At 34.5% G+C, this 16,473-nt stretch overlaps 1 protein-coding gene across 21 annotated transcripts in view; it reads left to right on the top strand.

Moving 5' to 3' along the window:
* SYNE1 (spectrin repeat containing nuclear envelope protein 1) overlaps nt 1–16,473 on the top strand; it is a 306,116-nt gene that overhangs the window by 76,256 nt on the left and 213,387 nt on the right. For 19 of the 21 annotated variants that reach the window (XM_064649158.1, XM_064649165.1, XM_064649163.1 and 16 more), the window contains 7 exons: nt 4,565–4,672; nt 5,424–5,561; nt 6,736–6,900; nt 9,856–9,968; nt 10,512–10,680; nt 14,207–14,303; nt 15,828–16,030. In XM_064649158.1, the coding sequence (XP_064505228.1) occupies nt 4,565–4,672; nt 5,424–5,561; nt 6,736–6,900; nt 9,856–9,968; nt 10,512–10,680; nt 14,207–14,303; nt 15,828–16,030 (993 nt within the window). Of the gene's footprint in view, nt 1–4,564; nt 4,673–5,423; nt 5,562–6,735; nt 6,901–9,234; nt 9,335–9,372; nt 9,456–9,855; nt 9,969–10,511; nt 10,681–14,206; nt 14,304–15,827; nt 16,031–16,473 lie in introns of those variants that run through there. The other 2 variants (XM_064649169.1, XM_064649171.1) reach the window with 2 other exon arrangements.

Genomic DNA, 16,473 nt, shown 5'->3' with positions numbered 1-16,473 from the left:
TTTTGGTTTTCTTAAATATAGATATAAACCTGAAAAAGAATAGATTATGTCTTGATGTTTCTACACATCTAATCTCATTTTAGATTAGATGGATATTTTTGAATGTCTTTAGGTTTATAGAGTAGATACTAGAGTATGATTGTGTAAGTGGTATATGTGGACTGTGGGTTGGAAGGAGAGCATATTCATATGTAATTGCATGCTATACACCGCTCCTTTTTTTCACATAAATTAAGATATTTTAAAATATATACTTTTTAAATCATTTTGGACATTGAGACACTTACAATTTTCTGGTATTAACTGAGAGAAGTTCAGAAAGCTAACATGGAGTATATGAAATGAACATTCAGAGATGAAACTGGAAGACTGCAGAAGTGAATATATTATGAAATAAGTAACAGGTGTCACTGCAGTCAGTCAATACTGTTTTTAGTTTGACATGATACAATTAATTACCCATGTTCCACACTCGTGGGGTTTTTTTGGTTGGTATAGGGTTTTTTAAATATATATATAAAAATAGATTATTTTAAAGTACCTATGATCAAGGGTTCATCTCACATTATGTATATCTAACTAGTGATGCGCTGAAGTAAAGATTAATACTGATAGCAAAATTATTCCTATATTCTCAATCCATTCAAGTAAATTTGGGCATCTTTAATGGGACCTTATACCTTCTTAGCATTACACAACCTCAGGGCATTGCTTCTTAAGCTGGAGGAGATTTGAAGTGGCTAAAGCTCTGTTGATTTCCTTATCATAGTATAAATTTAACTATAAAGAAAGCGCACTCCCTCAAAGTATTTCTGATGTAAAGTCTTCCTCTTCTTATGTTCTGACAAGCAAGTAATTCAGAAGATAATCCTGTCATTTCTGACATCTTTATGCCAGCAGAGTTCCCCAATGTAAGAGGAATTTCTGAGCAGCAGCTGCAAAAATAGCTTTCTGAGCTCTTCCGTTGGTTTAGTCTGCTTTTACAGATAGTCATTAATAGCTCATCCCTGAAGGTGATACTTGGCTCAGCATTCCTCCTGCATCTGTGATACTGTTGTCAGTGAATGAGTTTCAGTAACAAATTTATGCATAAACTTTTTTAAAGGGACTTGATTTTCCCAGTACATATGCAATAGAGTAGCTCAATGTCCCTGAAAAACAGGTGACTTAAATTTTTTTAGATTTAAAAGTTAATATTTGGAAATTTCATCATGCCTGTGCCTGAGAATTTGAACAGCTCACCTGGTTTATAATTACATACTAGAGAACACAAAAAAGCACTCCTTTTCTGGTCCATGATTAAAATTATCATGATATTTTTAGCTCTTCAAACACTATAGTATTCTGTGTTATGTAATTTTCAAATTAACTGAGGCATATCAGTTAATAGACTAATGTTTTGGCTTTGAGCCTGGGCTGAAAATTTTCTTTGTAAAATTAAATTGTAGCCCCTTAATATACTGGAACTCATAAACACTTTTCTCTAATTCCCTTCTTTGATGTTCTTTGTCAGTTGAGTGCTCCAGTTCTGTTAATCTCTGAGAATCAGGGAATATTCATAGAAAGGCGTCAGGATAAATTAATACCTTAAAATGTTGCTTGGAAGTAGCATGCTGAGTGAGTCACAGGGTCTTAGATAAACTCAAATAAATGTTACCAGAGATCAATGATCCTCACGCCAGGGAAAGCTCAGATAGTTATAATTATTCTAGATAACTTTTGTTTGATGGTTTACGTTCTGATCTGTATGCTGCTTCAGATGTGCAGGCTTTAGAAAATAGTTTACATAGCTGTAAGGATGTCCTTTTGATATTTTTTACTTAGAGTAAGAACCACTAAGCCCTAATGAAAATCTTGTTTTAAGAATGATAGCTCTGTGGAGTGTTAATGACAAGTGCCTTGGTGTGTTTAAGTAAGTGAATCTTTTCTGTTAGTTACCCAAGCTGAGATTTTAAAGTGCTTTAGTATCAACCAAGGACCACAGAACCAAATTTGCAGGTGATAAGTGATGCACTGAACTGCAAACCTGTGAAAATGTATGAATGAATAAATAAATAAAATGCTTATCATGCATTGTTGCAGTGTCTTTAACAGCATTCAGTTAGACCATTACTGAAACACCTACATCTTCTAAAATTAAACAAAGTATGTCTAATTAACTCGTTTTAAAAAATTACAGAAGACTCAATGCCACCTGTTAACATTATCTTTTCACTTAGTGTTGGAGAAACAGTATATGATTTAAGAGAGATGAGGCTGTTCCTGTGTTCTTTACCTTCAGGTACCATAGAGGTATTCTTAATCCCAGTGATAGTCTATTTCAAAAAGATTTGGTCAGAGCCAGTTTCCGCCGTTATTGAATTTCCTGTGATGACAGGAACCTTACAAAATACTTATTTTGCTCAGATTACTGTATGAACAGTTGCTGGCACACTGATGCTCTTTCAAAGTCTTACCTTAAGGAGGTGCTTCTCAGCAATATGAATGTGAGCCATAGAGGAAATGACTGTTTTAGAAAACTAAACAGTGTTTTAGAAAACTAAATTTATAGTGTGAATTAAAAGTAATATATGCAACATTGGGACACACTTGTTCTCTTACTGAGGTTAAAAATATCTTACTGAAAGTTTTAGTTAGTAGGATTGTTACAAGATTTTCAGTCCATTAAGATGCATAATTTAGTATTGCCTTGATGGAGCTGGCAGCTAAATACTAATAGAAATCTCAGTGGTCTCACTAAAGCTATAGATTCTAAAGAATAGAGTAAATTTAATACCAAAGTTCTTTTTCTGATGGTGGAATGAGGTAAGATTCTCTCTTGTTATATTCTTGTTTGGACTGGACAATCTTAAAGGTCTTTTCCAACCTAAATGATTCTATTATTGTCCTCCTAGGAGAATAGTCCTGACTTTACTGTTTTTCTCAAAGAATCTTGGTGTTATTTTCCCACACACAGACCAGAAGAGTCATCTTCTTCTCTATATTTAAATGGTTTGAGAAGTTGGAAGTGCTAGGAATTCTGGCTTCTTGAGACATCATGTGCAGTCAAGGAAAGCCCAGTATCAGAAATATCTGGAGCAGGAAAGTGTCGTATCTATCCTATACTGTTTCTCAGGTGTCAGCTTTTGTGCGTCAGAAGCCAGGAGCATAAGTTATAGTGAACTTTGTTCCAGCACAACTGCTTAATACCTCACTGGAACTACCTGGCTATCAAGTTAACAGCTATATATATGTGACTTTTGCAACAATCAGTTGTGCAAATTCTGTCCAACCAAATACCAATGTTTTGAGTAGAAGATCAATAAGAGAATTAGTAGAAATACACTAAAGAAGGATTTCTTTCATATCTGAGGAACCTGTCCTTTCCTTGGCTGAAAGAGCAGTAGCTCTATGCTTTTTGACCTGTTAAGGGAAATTATATTTTATATGTTTGAGGGAGCTTTCAAAGAAAGGAATCATAACTAGCTCCTTTCCCAATTCAGGATCTTTTTTTAAAAGACAATACTTGGTTTCTTAAATATAGGGCAGTGACTATTTTTTTTTTGTCCTGTGGTCCAGTTTTCTCTCATATAATCCTTAAAATTTAATCACTCATTTTAGGTGATTAGCTTATATGATGGAATATTGCATTTGTTCACTGTAATAGGTCTGTTTCTGGCAAATTTTACAGGAGTATGGCTACTTCGGTTTCAAAAAGTAATTTCTGATTAACAGCCAACACACATGGTTCATTGGAAATCTGAGATGGACGCTTGTGTCCTACTTGATCAGACTGCTTACACAGTGCACAAAATACTCTCTGTTGTCTGCTAACCTTCACATACAACATGCTCACAAACTTGAGATTTCCTGTTAGTATTTTTCTGTTGACTGCCAAGTCACTTAATTCTGCAGAGAACTTTGCAGCCTTAAGAAGCAGCAGTGCCATGACAGACTGAAGTGTTAAAGGAAAACTGTAAAACAAATATGCTTTTCTTAAAAGCCATAAAATGGCATAGAAGCAAAAGAAACTGAATACAATTGGGTTTTCTATATTTCTTTTCATTTTACATGTAAAATATTTTGCTAACTTCTGACCTTGGGAACTTGATGTCAAGGATTGCCCTGGAGTTGCTCAGAAAATAATTTCTTTTTCAGCAATAACAGACCAGCAAATAAAATGTTAGTAAAAGATGAAAAAATCCTCTCCTGTCTCAGCTTAATAAACTTTTATTGAAAATTGACTTCGCAAATCTATGGAAGACTAAAATTAGTTATTAAGGTATATTAAAAGGACTTTGTGTTAATATATCAGATGAGAATTGCAAGTAATATCTTGGACTCTACATTGTCCCAGTTTGTCATGATTTCACCACTGCAAGACTCATGTGTAGTTGCTGAGTTCTCTTATACTCAGGAGTTGCTTTTCAGTTAGGTAAATGATAAGAAAATTGGGTCCACCAGCTTTCACTACAACTAATGACCTTGACTTGCTATAGAGATGTTAATTTCTGGACTATATCTGACACCTCTACTAATAGGCTGCAATGGGTTTTTTTTAATGTGTGATTGTACTACATCACAGAAGGAAGACAGACTGGTGCTGAGAGACCTAAAAGTGTGGGCAGAACAATTTGAAAGAGACATAGCCCGAGCACAGGTGGCAGAAACAAGCTTACAAGAGAAATATCAGGTAAGTAGCAGGGAAAATTGTGTATGATAACAAATTATTGCCATTATTATGTGTAAAAGTACTGCAGTATTTTATGCAATCTGTATATATGTGAGTCAATATATTGTTGTTTAAAGAAAAAAGGACACAAACTGTCTTGCCTTTATTGGTGGAGGAATTATAATGTCAGAATCAGCTTTGCTACGTAGGACAGTGCACAGATGGTTTGCCTAACACAGAGCTTTTCCTAGCAGTGTGAAGAAGAACTGTCCTAGTTAGAAGTGAGCATGTGTCTGTGCCATCCTTCCAGATCCTGCATGATTTAGCTCAGATAGGAGGTATGTCTGAAGTCTGGATGAAGTGACAGGTGGAAAGGACAGGGCTTAGAGCTTTGTTTTTATCCCATCTCTCAAAGGTTAATGTCTAAGTCAGCAATACAAATTTTGGCCTAAATTTTCTCCTGAAGCTTGACCATTCCTAAAAGCAGCCATTGTCCTAAGTAGCATTAATTCGATTTGCCAGTTTATCTGATAGGTTATTATTTCATTTCATATAGAGTTCAGGCATCTGATAACTGAAGGGAAATACAAAAGTCCTACCTATATATAAGTAATAAATATACAAGTAAGTGTGGAAGTTTAGTGCTACCCCTCTTCATGAAGGATTAGGACTTCTATCAGTACAAAATTGTCATAGGTTGTAGTACTCCATAAATGCTGAAGAATTTAACTCTTTGACTCTGTACTACATTGATGTGATTTTCTCTTTGCAGTCATTTAAGCATTTCAAAGTACAATATGAGGTAAAAAGGAAACAGATTGAACTTGCAACCCAGTCATTAAGGAAAGATGGGAAATTATCACTCGATCAAGCTATGGTGAAGCAAGCATGGGAAAGAGTTTCTTCCAGGGTAAGTTGAAAATTATTATGCTATGTATTTTTTTATTAAATGAAGGATGAGAATTTAAAATTGTTTAGACATCCTTTACTATTGATTTTATTAGGCATTGGGAACCTAAAAGTGGACTAAATTTCTAGCACTGCTGTATTATTTTGCATTTGTTTTGAGAATATTAACTGCACTGCCATCTTCAATATTGCTCAAAGATGGAATATAAACTTTAAGAAAAGGACTATACTTTGGGGTTTCCCTTTAATGAAAAAGTGTTAACCCTGCTTAGTGAAGTTCAAAACGTGGATAAAAAGAAAAGCATGCACAATGCCCCTTCCAAACCCAGTGTTCTAGTGCAAATTGCTAGTTATTTGAGAAATTCTAATATAACATTTTTTTTATATAACTAAAAAACTTTCTGTGTAGTACTGAATACTTTATGAATAAATGAGACTTTAATTCTATTTTTTACCTGTTTGCAATAGTAATAAATTAGTATTAGTATTTGTGATAGTAATTTTGTACAATTTAATGAAAATCCCTAGCAAGTTATATTATTTGTCCCAAATAAGAAGTTATTAAATCATTATTACTAGTGCATATTCATAGTGTATATATGTATTTTTTATGTCATATGTTTAACAGAGGATCTGTTTAAAAATATTCTGGAGTTCTCACATAATTTGCATTATGTTTTCACTCCCATAACTGGGATTGCCAATAAGACACTGTATTTTACTGCCATATTCTCGCCTCCACAGTCCTTTGAGATTCATTTGCACCTTACATATATAAAATATGTTCAAAATAGAGATAAAAAGATTTTATTCAGGAACATGAATTAAATTACATTGCTGGACAAAGGTCTTGCATCCCTTACTGCCTGTTAACTGTTGAAATTCCAGATCTTTAGCTTGTCAGTTGTTCCAGTTTATTTGTGGTCATTCTGTAACTCCATTTCCTATTCTGAAAGGGAAATATGTGAATCAACAAATCCTTACAGAGATCTTGTTGCCTGTGAGAATGCTATAATTTCCAAACTCATGTGGAGTAATGTATCTAGTTTTATGTCTCAAACACACTCTGTTATGTGGGGTTTTGGTCTTACAGTATAAAGTCCGATTTTCATCAATGTACGTTTTGCATAATTTAGCAAGGAAGTAATTTCGATCCTTTTACTTTTATTTCCTAGCTGCTTGATTGGCACATATACCTTGATAAATCTCTTCCTGCACCTCTGGGTACCATAGGTGCTTGGCTCTATAGAGCAGAGGCTGCTCTGAGGGAAGAAGTGACTGTTCAGCAAGCTCATGAGGAAACAGCAAATACAATACACAGGAAACTTGAACAACATAAGGTAGATGTACATGCATTCATTCTGTGTTGTTTCCACAGCTGTAAATGATCCATACTATGCAAAGATTATTTCTAGTTTCTGTGGGTTGTATCATCCTAATAGTGGCTAAAACCACGTGTCTTGTCATGATGACCTGAACCATGATATCTCTGTATCTTAAAAGCAGTATTCAAAATTGCTTTTGAATGTTTCTGCTTCCTTTATCTGAAAGCTACCAGGTATTAATATTTTAATTTCTATGTAAAATTCTGAAGGGAGCTCATAAGTTGGGTACATTGTTCAACCAGTAAGAACTTATTGGGTGAAACAGGAAAGAGGGAGAAAACCTACTAACTGTGTTGATATCACTGCAGGGGATATGCATGGAGGAGAGACAATTAGAATAAAATGTATTTTCATAGGGTTGTGATGACAGATAGCACGATAGCCATCTGTGATGGCAGATAGCATGCTGTGGTAAACAGGAAACTTTTCCAGATGAATTTAAATAGCTGTACCATTATTCTTTGCTGAGTCCAAGTTCTCATTTAAAATCAAAACTGTGAAGTTTGTCTGCATTTATGTAATATGTATGAGTAAAATATATTGGTGAAAAAATACATTGGTGACATGATAAAAGAAACTGAACCAGTAAATGAAAGGGAAGAGATGGTGTAGAGAAAGGCAGTACTTAGGCAGTAAGGCTGTATTGTTTTACATCTCTTTTTTTCTCTGTCACTACTATTTTAAAATTTGATTGTAAATTTGTTATTTTTTCTGTTTAGGGTGTGGATGGGGGTTTTGTATCAAAAAGTAATGTCGTATAATGAAAAGCCAAGAAGTTTCATGGTCATGTGATTACTTTTTGTTAGAACAATTTCAGCTCTTCTAACTTTAGAAATAGCTAATAAAGTTAAACAATATTAAAATCTGTGAGGAAGATACGGGTTTTTTCAGGGTCTAGTCTCTCATAATGTTGAATTTCACTAGCTTTGTTATTAACATCAACTGTTTAGGGATTCATAGGATTTGGCATTTGTTTTAAAAATAACATGTCAAATGCTCTTTTGTTCTTAGAGTGTGAACACTATAGACCTCCTTTGATACACTCATAAGAATGAAAAAAGAGTTTATCCTAAACTGTGTTTTATTTGCATCAGAAATGCTGTAGTGAGGAATTTTTGTGCCAACAAATAAACTTTGATTTAGGTTAATCTGTGCCAGGGGAGTTTTCCCATGAGAGTAGGATAGAAAAAGCTTCAAGAGAAGCATGTGTAATTATATCTGCTCCTGGAGTTTGTTTTGTTGCTCAGATTTGAATTGATGAATCCTAATGTGCTATTGGATAGTACCAGAAATGCATTAGTGTATTTTTTTCAGTCTTTGTTTCCTTGTTTCCTTGAGGTTTGTTTGTTTGTTTGTTACGGTTTTGTTCAGATGACATCATCTCTTTATCTTTGTTTCATCTGACAATGGGTTATTTTAGTGAACTTTACAGCCTATGGCCATTTTGAACTTAGTACAAAACGTACCAGCTTATTTGGACTAACCTCTTGGAATCAGGCAAGCACTTCAGTTTATTTTAGTTGATGTTGCAACAGCAATCCTGAAATCAAGGTCAATGTCTATGCTTGTTGAGGGTCATTTTACAGAGCAGAATTTAATTTTATGAGAACACTGTATATAACTTTTCATGGGCTTCTGGATGATGCTGGATGAAACTATGATTGGTTGTTAGGGGGGATGCATGTTAGGGGGATGGCAAGGTCTCAAATGCAGCTGAGATATTTGTTTCAAGTCTTTCCTTTATGTGAAACTATATTAGTCACAGGAGTTTTCACCGTGATAAAATCAGCACATCACTTGCATCTGAGAATGACTAGTTAATTTCTCTTCACAACAAGGTGTTGGCTGAAGTGGAAAACAATGAAAATGCAGGCAGGTTGATGGTGATAGTGGGGCCATTTGGTGAGCTGAGCTAGAGAATTACCATTGATTCCTCTTGTGCAAACACTGGATGATGGCTGGGGAGAAGCGCTTCCTTGGCACAGAGCAGTAAATAGACATGTATGATCAATACAGAAGCCTGCATTTTGTTCTCAGGTGAGAAAAGGGGAACCTTGTATTATCTCCTTTGCTAGCAGGCTTCTGAGCACTTTGTGCCAGTAGCTGTCCGTATGCAGTAAAATACCCACCATTCTATTCCTCTCAGCCGCTCACTGGGGACTTGACGTGTTATTGTTAACAGTATCTCTTCAAAGAGTGCTGCCAGTCATTCATTTTAATATGTAATCTCCAGGAAGCCGTTTGAAGCGGTGTTGCTTAGTTACAGTTGAAGTGTGCTCTGCTGTAAGGTTTTCGCTGGTACAATTCATATTGCAGGAATACAGGTCGCGTACCACATTCTGCATTTGTTCGTGCAATATTGAGAGAGAAATCCTGAAATCTTTTGATGGTGAGAGAGTGAAAAGTTTACTAAATATTGAACATGTACTTATGTAAGAAGCTAGAGATCTTCTGCCTATATATAGAGGAGTAGATTAGTTACTGAAAATTTTAATCTATATTTACTAAAGGTTAGTATCTGTTGGAAAGATGTAAAGAGAAATTTAGCAAGATTATGCTGTTGTGATGTGAGCTTATTAGCAGACTGCATTTTGGGGATTATTTAATACAGTTAAGAGTTTGTTAAACCTTTGCAGTGCATCCTCTGTTTTAAAATCTTCCATAATTGTTTAATGTAGCTGTAACAGAGCTTCACATAAGGGGTTCCCTGTGTAAATGTTCAAGTTGATGTAAATGCTTTTGTGGTATGCATAACCTTGCATGCAAATGTGCGAGCATGATCAAATAGTTAACTACACTGAGTCATCAGTGAAGGCTTAAAATTGTGCTTATTAGTTAGATAGCCTACTGTGAGCCTTTTCTCTACCTCCCCCCCCCTCAATTTCTCTCTCTTTCTTAAAATCAAATCAGGATCTGCTGAAAAACATAGATGGTCACAAAAAAGCATTCCATGAGATCCACAGGACCAGGTCTGTTAATGGAGTGCCTGTTCCACCTGACCAGTTAGAGGATATGGCAGACAGGTAAGGCTTTCAATCTGAAATTAAAAGCTTCTGTGCATGAAGAGGAGCCTATTTGCTTTTTAATCTGTTGATGTAGAAATTACAGTCTGCTTATGTTTCTCAGTGACTAACTGAGATGGATAGAAAAACCTCCTAGAATATATATAAATATATACTGAAAAACGTGATGCTTGATTGATGAAAATCAAAACAAGCTATGAATTTTGGATGGGAATACTTTGACTCTGTATTGATTCTGTTATTGCTTGTCCCTGGAAGAAGTGTTATATAACAACAGCCAGGATGCATGTGAAAAGAAAAAGAAAAATTACTCTGCAAAACTTAGTAACAGATGTAAACCAATGATTTCTATGAATAAACAGAAATATAATTAATTTGTTGTTCAAGAGCAGTCATCAGAATATCATCATACATAATTCAGTGTTTGTAGACTCTGAATAAGGTGAAAGATTAGAAAAATATTGGAACTGTAACTAAAGCTTTCAGTCTCTCCTGCAAAAATGAATATTGCTCTATTTTACTACAGTGTAATTTGTTTTATAGGTTTAATTTTGTTGTCTCCTCATCTGAGCTCCATCTGTTGAAAATGGAGTTTCTGGAACTGAAGTACCGTCTACTGTCACTCTTAGTCCTTGCAGAATCAAAGTTAAAATCATGGATTATCAAATATGGAAGGCGAGAGTCTGTGGAACTGCTTCTTCAAAATTATATCGTAAGTGGGGGTTGTTGTCTTTTTATAGTTATTTTTGAAATATTAATATTTAAGTTTTCTAGAAATGAATAAAAGAACACAAACAGAAATAAGATTTGCCAACCATCAACTTTATGATTGTATTCCTATGGAATATGTTTTGCGAGGTGAATCTGTCTTCCCCATAGAGGAACTTAAGTCAAAAGACTAAAAATTAAAATTATTCTCTTTGCACCATTTCTTAAGAAAGAGAAACAATGTCCCAAGTGCTAACTGTTTGATGATTAATTTAGCAAGCACATCTGGAGGTTCCAAATCCTAGAATTTTACTTACTTTATATAGCAATTCCAAAGAACTTAATTTCATCTTCTTTTACCACTGCAAAGATGTACTTTATAGTGACTATAGACAGTTTAAGAAATAGAGTAGGTTTTTGGCATGCATTCCCATACAGTACTTTTTTTTAAAGTCTTCCAAATGAATTTAAAAAAAGATGTTATTCTGTGTACCTCTGTCTGCTTGTTCAATATACTGTACCAATAGGGGAGTCATTTTATTCTTTTAAAGAATGTTTTTTTTCTTGTTCTACTCAACATTAGTATATTAAACCCATTAATTTATTTCTGTTCTGAAAAGAGATTGCTCCAGCCATATATCATGTTAAGAAACAGAAACTATTGACTTACAGGAGTTAATTGATAAGTTGTTTTCTCTCAGTCTCATGCTGCTGTATCTTTTTAAATTCACATGTGCAGTGCCAAGTGGTAGGTAGAAAGATACTACTGCTCCACTTCCATGTTAGGACGTGAGGGATTCTTTCAAAAGCAGGGCTGGTCTAAATACTTTTTTCCCTTCTATCTAATCCATACAGTGAAAATTGCATGGGAAAATTAAGTCTAGAAAGAATTCATACAGTTATAGAACCATTCAGAGCCGGGTCGATGTGTAGAGAAAATTATCGATGCCCCCACTGCTTTGGAAGGGAACTTCAAACTCAGTGAAGTTCCTCTACACAGGAAGAATTTCTCTGTCTAAACTTTAGCAGTTAGGGACAAATAAAAATCCAGGAGTTGGTTTACCCTTTTTTTTAGGCAGTCTTTGCAAAATTCAGATATTCCTTGAAATAGCTTAGTCTGCTAGAGTGATGTGCAATACCTAGGACTTACAGTCCATTTGTTTATTCTGTAAGACTGTCAAAAAAACCTACAAAAGTGACAAGGGATATAATAAGAAAATGGATAGCTTGAGGTTTGGATTGTTTTTTTACGTCACTTTCTTATTTTTTTGCTTTAAAATGAACATCAAGTTGTTAATTTGTATATTAATTTGCAGTTGCCACAATTATTCTTGTGATTCAAACCACTAATGCTGAGGTGGTCATTAGGGAAAGAAAATGTTTCCTTGTATCGTTTTTGAAACCACATAACATCAAAATGAGAAAATAGGGACAGGAAGATAAATATATCTCATTTTCATTCTTGATGGTCTTGATATCCGGGTCCTTCAATGTGTCCAATGATGGAAAGAGAATTTATTTGCTTTGATTTACCTGGCACCGTTTTTCTAGGACCAAGAGCCAAGTGTAACTCTTTCAGTAGATTAGGAGTCTTATGTAGGAAAGCTGTAGTCAGTACCTTATAGTCAGTGACTATATTAGTAGGAGATAAAAATGTAAGTCTGTTTGTCTGCCAAAGCAGACTGAGGAATGTCAGCATTCTAGGAACATGCGTAATTAGGATCTGAGTAGAACATATGCCCGGAAAATATTTATGTACTCTATCTTAAAAATAAAAGTGGTGTTTGTTACTTCATCTTATCTTCTTTTCACCCATCTGTCATATACCAGAAGTAAAGGTCAGCACAAATTGTACACCATCAGCCTGAAGAATATACTGTATTAAAGTCTCAGCTGTAATGGAGATACTAGGTAGAGTTGTCCATGGATTTTAACCCACAGAACTGTGTTTTGACATTGCTGTCTGAGCACTTTTCTATTGGGAAAGCTGTTTATTTTCTTCAAGGATTCTTGTCAGATGGGAGACAGTATTAATCAGTAAAAACATCTATATTTAATTTTTGAAAATATTTCCAGTAGCTCTTGAGGTCAGTGTTATATGAATCATTTTTACTCACATGAAGTCTAGGAGTTTTTAATTCAGTTTAAAATGTCTTGTGTGGGTTTGACAAAAGTGAAAGTCAGGAGTTTGTCACATAGTTCATGGTAAAGTATGTAGTTCTTTATACATGGCAGATTTTGTTTTAACAGGAGAGCAGAGAAAAATTCTGACTGTTCTTGACTTCTAGTTTCCTTGGTTATAAACACATTTCTAAATTACATACTAGATAACTGTGATAATTTGACATAGTAACTGTCAAAGGTTTTAAAATAGAAGACTTTTAGATATATGCTGGCTGGCAAATTATTTTTAAAACATTTTTTATGTTATATAATATGGGTTCATGAACACACAAAATCTAATTCTCCTCTTCAAAATTCATTGAACTTTTAACTTCATTTGAAACCTGGTTTTGCCAGTCACATTGGTCTATTTTTGCCTATTCTGGCATTCCAAAGCTTGTATAGACATATGTGGGGCACACATTCCTTAATTTTGTAATCTGCAGATGAGTAGGCTTGGAATGTAGTATAAGATACAAACCATTCCAAACTCAACCTTTCTCTCCCTTTTGTAACAGTGGTAATACAAGATACAATATGCTTGCATAATACAGAGCTGTAATTATATGTTGCATTTAAAGTAACATTTCTGAAAGACATTTAAAAAGGTCAGTGTCATTTGCCATGAGGAATAAAGAGGCATAAATATCATAGGCATAACTTTTTGACCAAAATTTTTTCAGATAATTTATTCATCACACTATAACACATTACACAGCTAAACCATTACTCAGAAAGGAAAAACACTGTGTCACGCTTTGGACAAACAGCATCTCTTTGTGCAGGGTTTCCATAATCTTATTTTTGCCAGTTGCAAAGGAGGTAAAGAAAAACTGAGGGATAAGGCAAATGTTTTTTATCTTTTTAAGTGTAACCCGTCTTTCTACAAAGGCTTAATACAAGAACAGTTTTTAAACTTTAACTGGGTTTGATTTTTGTGGTGACCTATATGAAGGAAATTTTCTCTTCTATTAGAATTATTTCACTTACATTTCAGAATAAAACAGTTCTCATTATGTAACTTGTAAGTTAATTACTCAGTTTCTGCACATTCTAGCTACCACATGCTGGTGAGTTTCAGCAAGTCAGCAGTTAGCAGCCTAAGAAGCCTTTACTTTCTGTGTGGAAAGTAAATAAATCTGTATTTGTAACAATATACTCTGCTGTAGCATTAATTTGAAAAGGTGAAATTTGTATACTATTTTATAATTATGATAATTTAAATATTATTTTATAGTGATGAAAAGATGAATGGAGAAATAAAGAAGTTAAAAGTTGTCATCACTATCCTGATGTAATTTCATGGAAATTATCCTTATTCTTAATACCTACCTTTATTTTGTCTGTTGTATTTTTTTTCTTTTCAGTCTGTTATTGAAAATAGTAAGTTCTTTGAGCAGTATGAAGTTACTTACCAGATCTTGAAAAGAGCAGCTGAAATGTATGCCAAAGCAAATGGCTCAGGTAAATGTCTATATTTCTTTTGTCACTGCAACAGCATTTTAATCTCTTTAGGTGTAAGTGTCCTCTAAAAAGGTCTCCTAATGCTTGTTTCGTCCATGCAGCAGAGCTGTTCAGCAACAGCAGCTGCAGGTCACCAGAGACTACAGCCTCTGGTAGCAATTTCACATATTCTATAACGTGTCACCTGGTCCAGAGCAGCCTGCCCTCCTGCTGTGAGATTTCCTCCTGCAGATTTCTGAATCTCCAGAGGGTGATCGTGTCCTGACTTCCTCATAGGAGAAGTCTATCATCCATGCTAACTTTTGGATTGTTTCAGTGTTGTTGATTTGGGCCAAAAGTGTGCCAGAGACCAAATTAGGAGTAGGGAAAATCATGTTCTGGTGCCTGGAAATGCTCCCTGGCTTGGCTTTATTTACTAGAAAAAGACAAATAGAGAGTTGATCCCAGTATCATTATAGTTGCAAAATTATCCTTTGATGTATTGAAGGTTCTTCATTAACTTTGAAAACCTATAAGAGGAACTCAAATGGTAGTTGAAGTATGGATATACATGATAAAAATGTGTAGCTGATTCAACAGCTGCCTTGTGTCATTCCTGAACATTGCTGAGTTCAGTCAGAATTTGAGGGCAATATTTGACCTAGATAATTACAGACACGGGGTCACTTTAATCTCTGCTGACAGTAATGTCTGTGGAGGATTGCTGCAGCTTCTAAAGGGGACAGAAAATGGATACCTTTGTTTGTTGAGAAATTTAAGTTGATAGTGATACCCAAATTTTACAAAAGTAAATATTTTTTACAAGATGTTCTTACAAAGAATAAGAGTCACAGATTTATTCAATGCTATTAATAAAATCCAATAACAAATTGCTTTCTAAAGGACAAGTGCTCACATATATGAGTTCAGCAATAGCAGTGAAAATTAGAGGACACCTTAGCTAAAAACTGTTTAAAATATCTATATTCTGTGTATTTTATGAAGTCTCAGCATTTCCTTGGTCCTTTTTCTTCTCTGTTTTTTTTCTTCTGGAATGAGGACACACTTGTTCCTTTATTGCAATGTGGAAAATATTAAAAATTAAATGGCAAAAATCACTAGCAGTTTAATTTCAAAGTTAATGGAAAAATTATCAGAATCTCATTCCATACTTTTCAATGCAGATATAATATGCATTTTTATATAATACATCTCTTATTTTATGCCTCTTTAAGGTAAGTTTATCCCCTGATTTATTTTCTTATGGATTTGAAATGAACACCACACGGAATATGTAGTGGGCCTGTTTTAATTTAGCATTCATTTTATGTACTTTTCTCAGTCTTTAATTCACAGGTTTAATTTCTCAGTCATGATTTTGCACTAAAATTGGGCTGTGAAGTGAACATAAGTATATAAAAGCCTACTAAATCAGAAGTTACAATAAAATATAATTCTCTGATGAGAATGGGCAATCATAACATGAAGTTAAGCTTTACAGTAATAATAATAACCAAAATAATCAATGTCTTTCCTGTATCTCAGTGGAAGAAGTTGAGAATGTGATGAAATTCATGAGTGATACGACAGCTCAGTGGAGGAACCTCTCAGTAGAGGTGAGAAGTGTAAGAAGCATGTTGGAAGAAGTAATTGCTAATTGGGACAGATACAGCAGCACTGTGGCAGGTCTGCAAGCTTGGCTGGAAGATGCTGAAAAAATGCTGAATCAGCCTGAACATTCTAAAAAGGTATGCACTAATAGCATATGTATCTGGTTATTTTGTAAATTAGGAAGTGGGATGTGTTTTTGCATTTACTTAGCTTGCTTTGTGAAATGTCATGCAAGAGCAAGAGATTTTTTCAGATTTTCTATACTGTCTTCATTCATCATAGGTATGTCAATGTTTGCTTGTATGGGATCTACGTAGATACACACAATGAAGGAAAGCATCATCTGTGATAACATGGTTAGAGTCATCTTTGACATGAATATAGGGCAGCAATATTGCTCAGAGATAAGAATGTTACATGATTCACTTAAAGGCAAATACAGCTCTTAACACCAAAGTGCACAGTCATGGCCTACCTATAAAGACACTTGAAGAAAATTATTTTTTCCACTGGTTTTTCTACCATGTAGATGACAGATTTCAACATTCATTGCCTTGCAATAATATTAATATGTATTGTT

The sequence above is a fragment of the Pseudopipra pipra genome, chromosome 3, assembly GCF_036250125.1.
Source record: "Pseudopipra pipra isolate bDixPip1 chromosome 3, bDixPip1.hap1, whole genome shotgun sequence".
NCBI classification, from domain to species: domain Eukaryota; kingdom Metazoa; phylum Chordata; class Aves; order Passeriformes; family Pipridae; genus Pseudopipra; species Pseudopipra pipra.
Note: the sequence above shows the minus strand (reverse complement) of the source record. Positions and strands in the feature narration are given on the sequence as shown.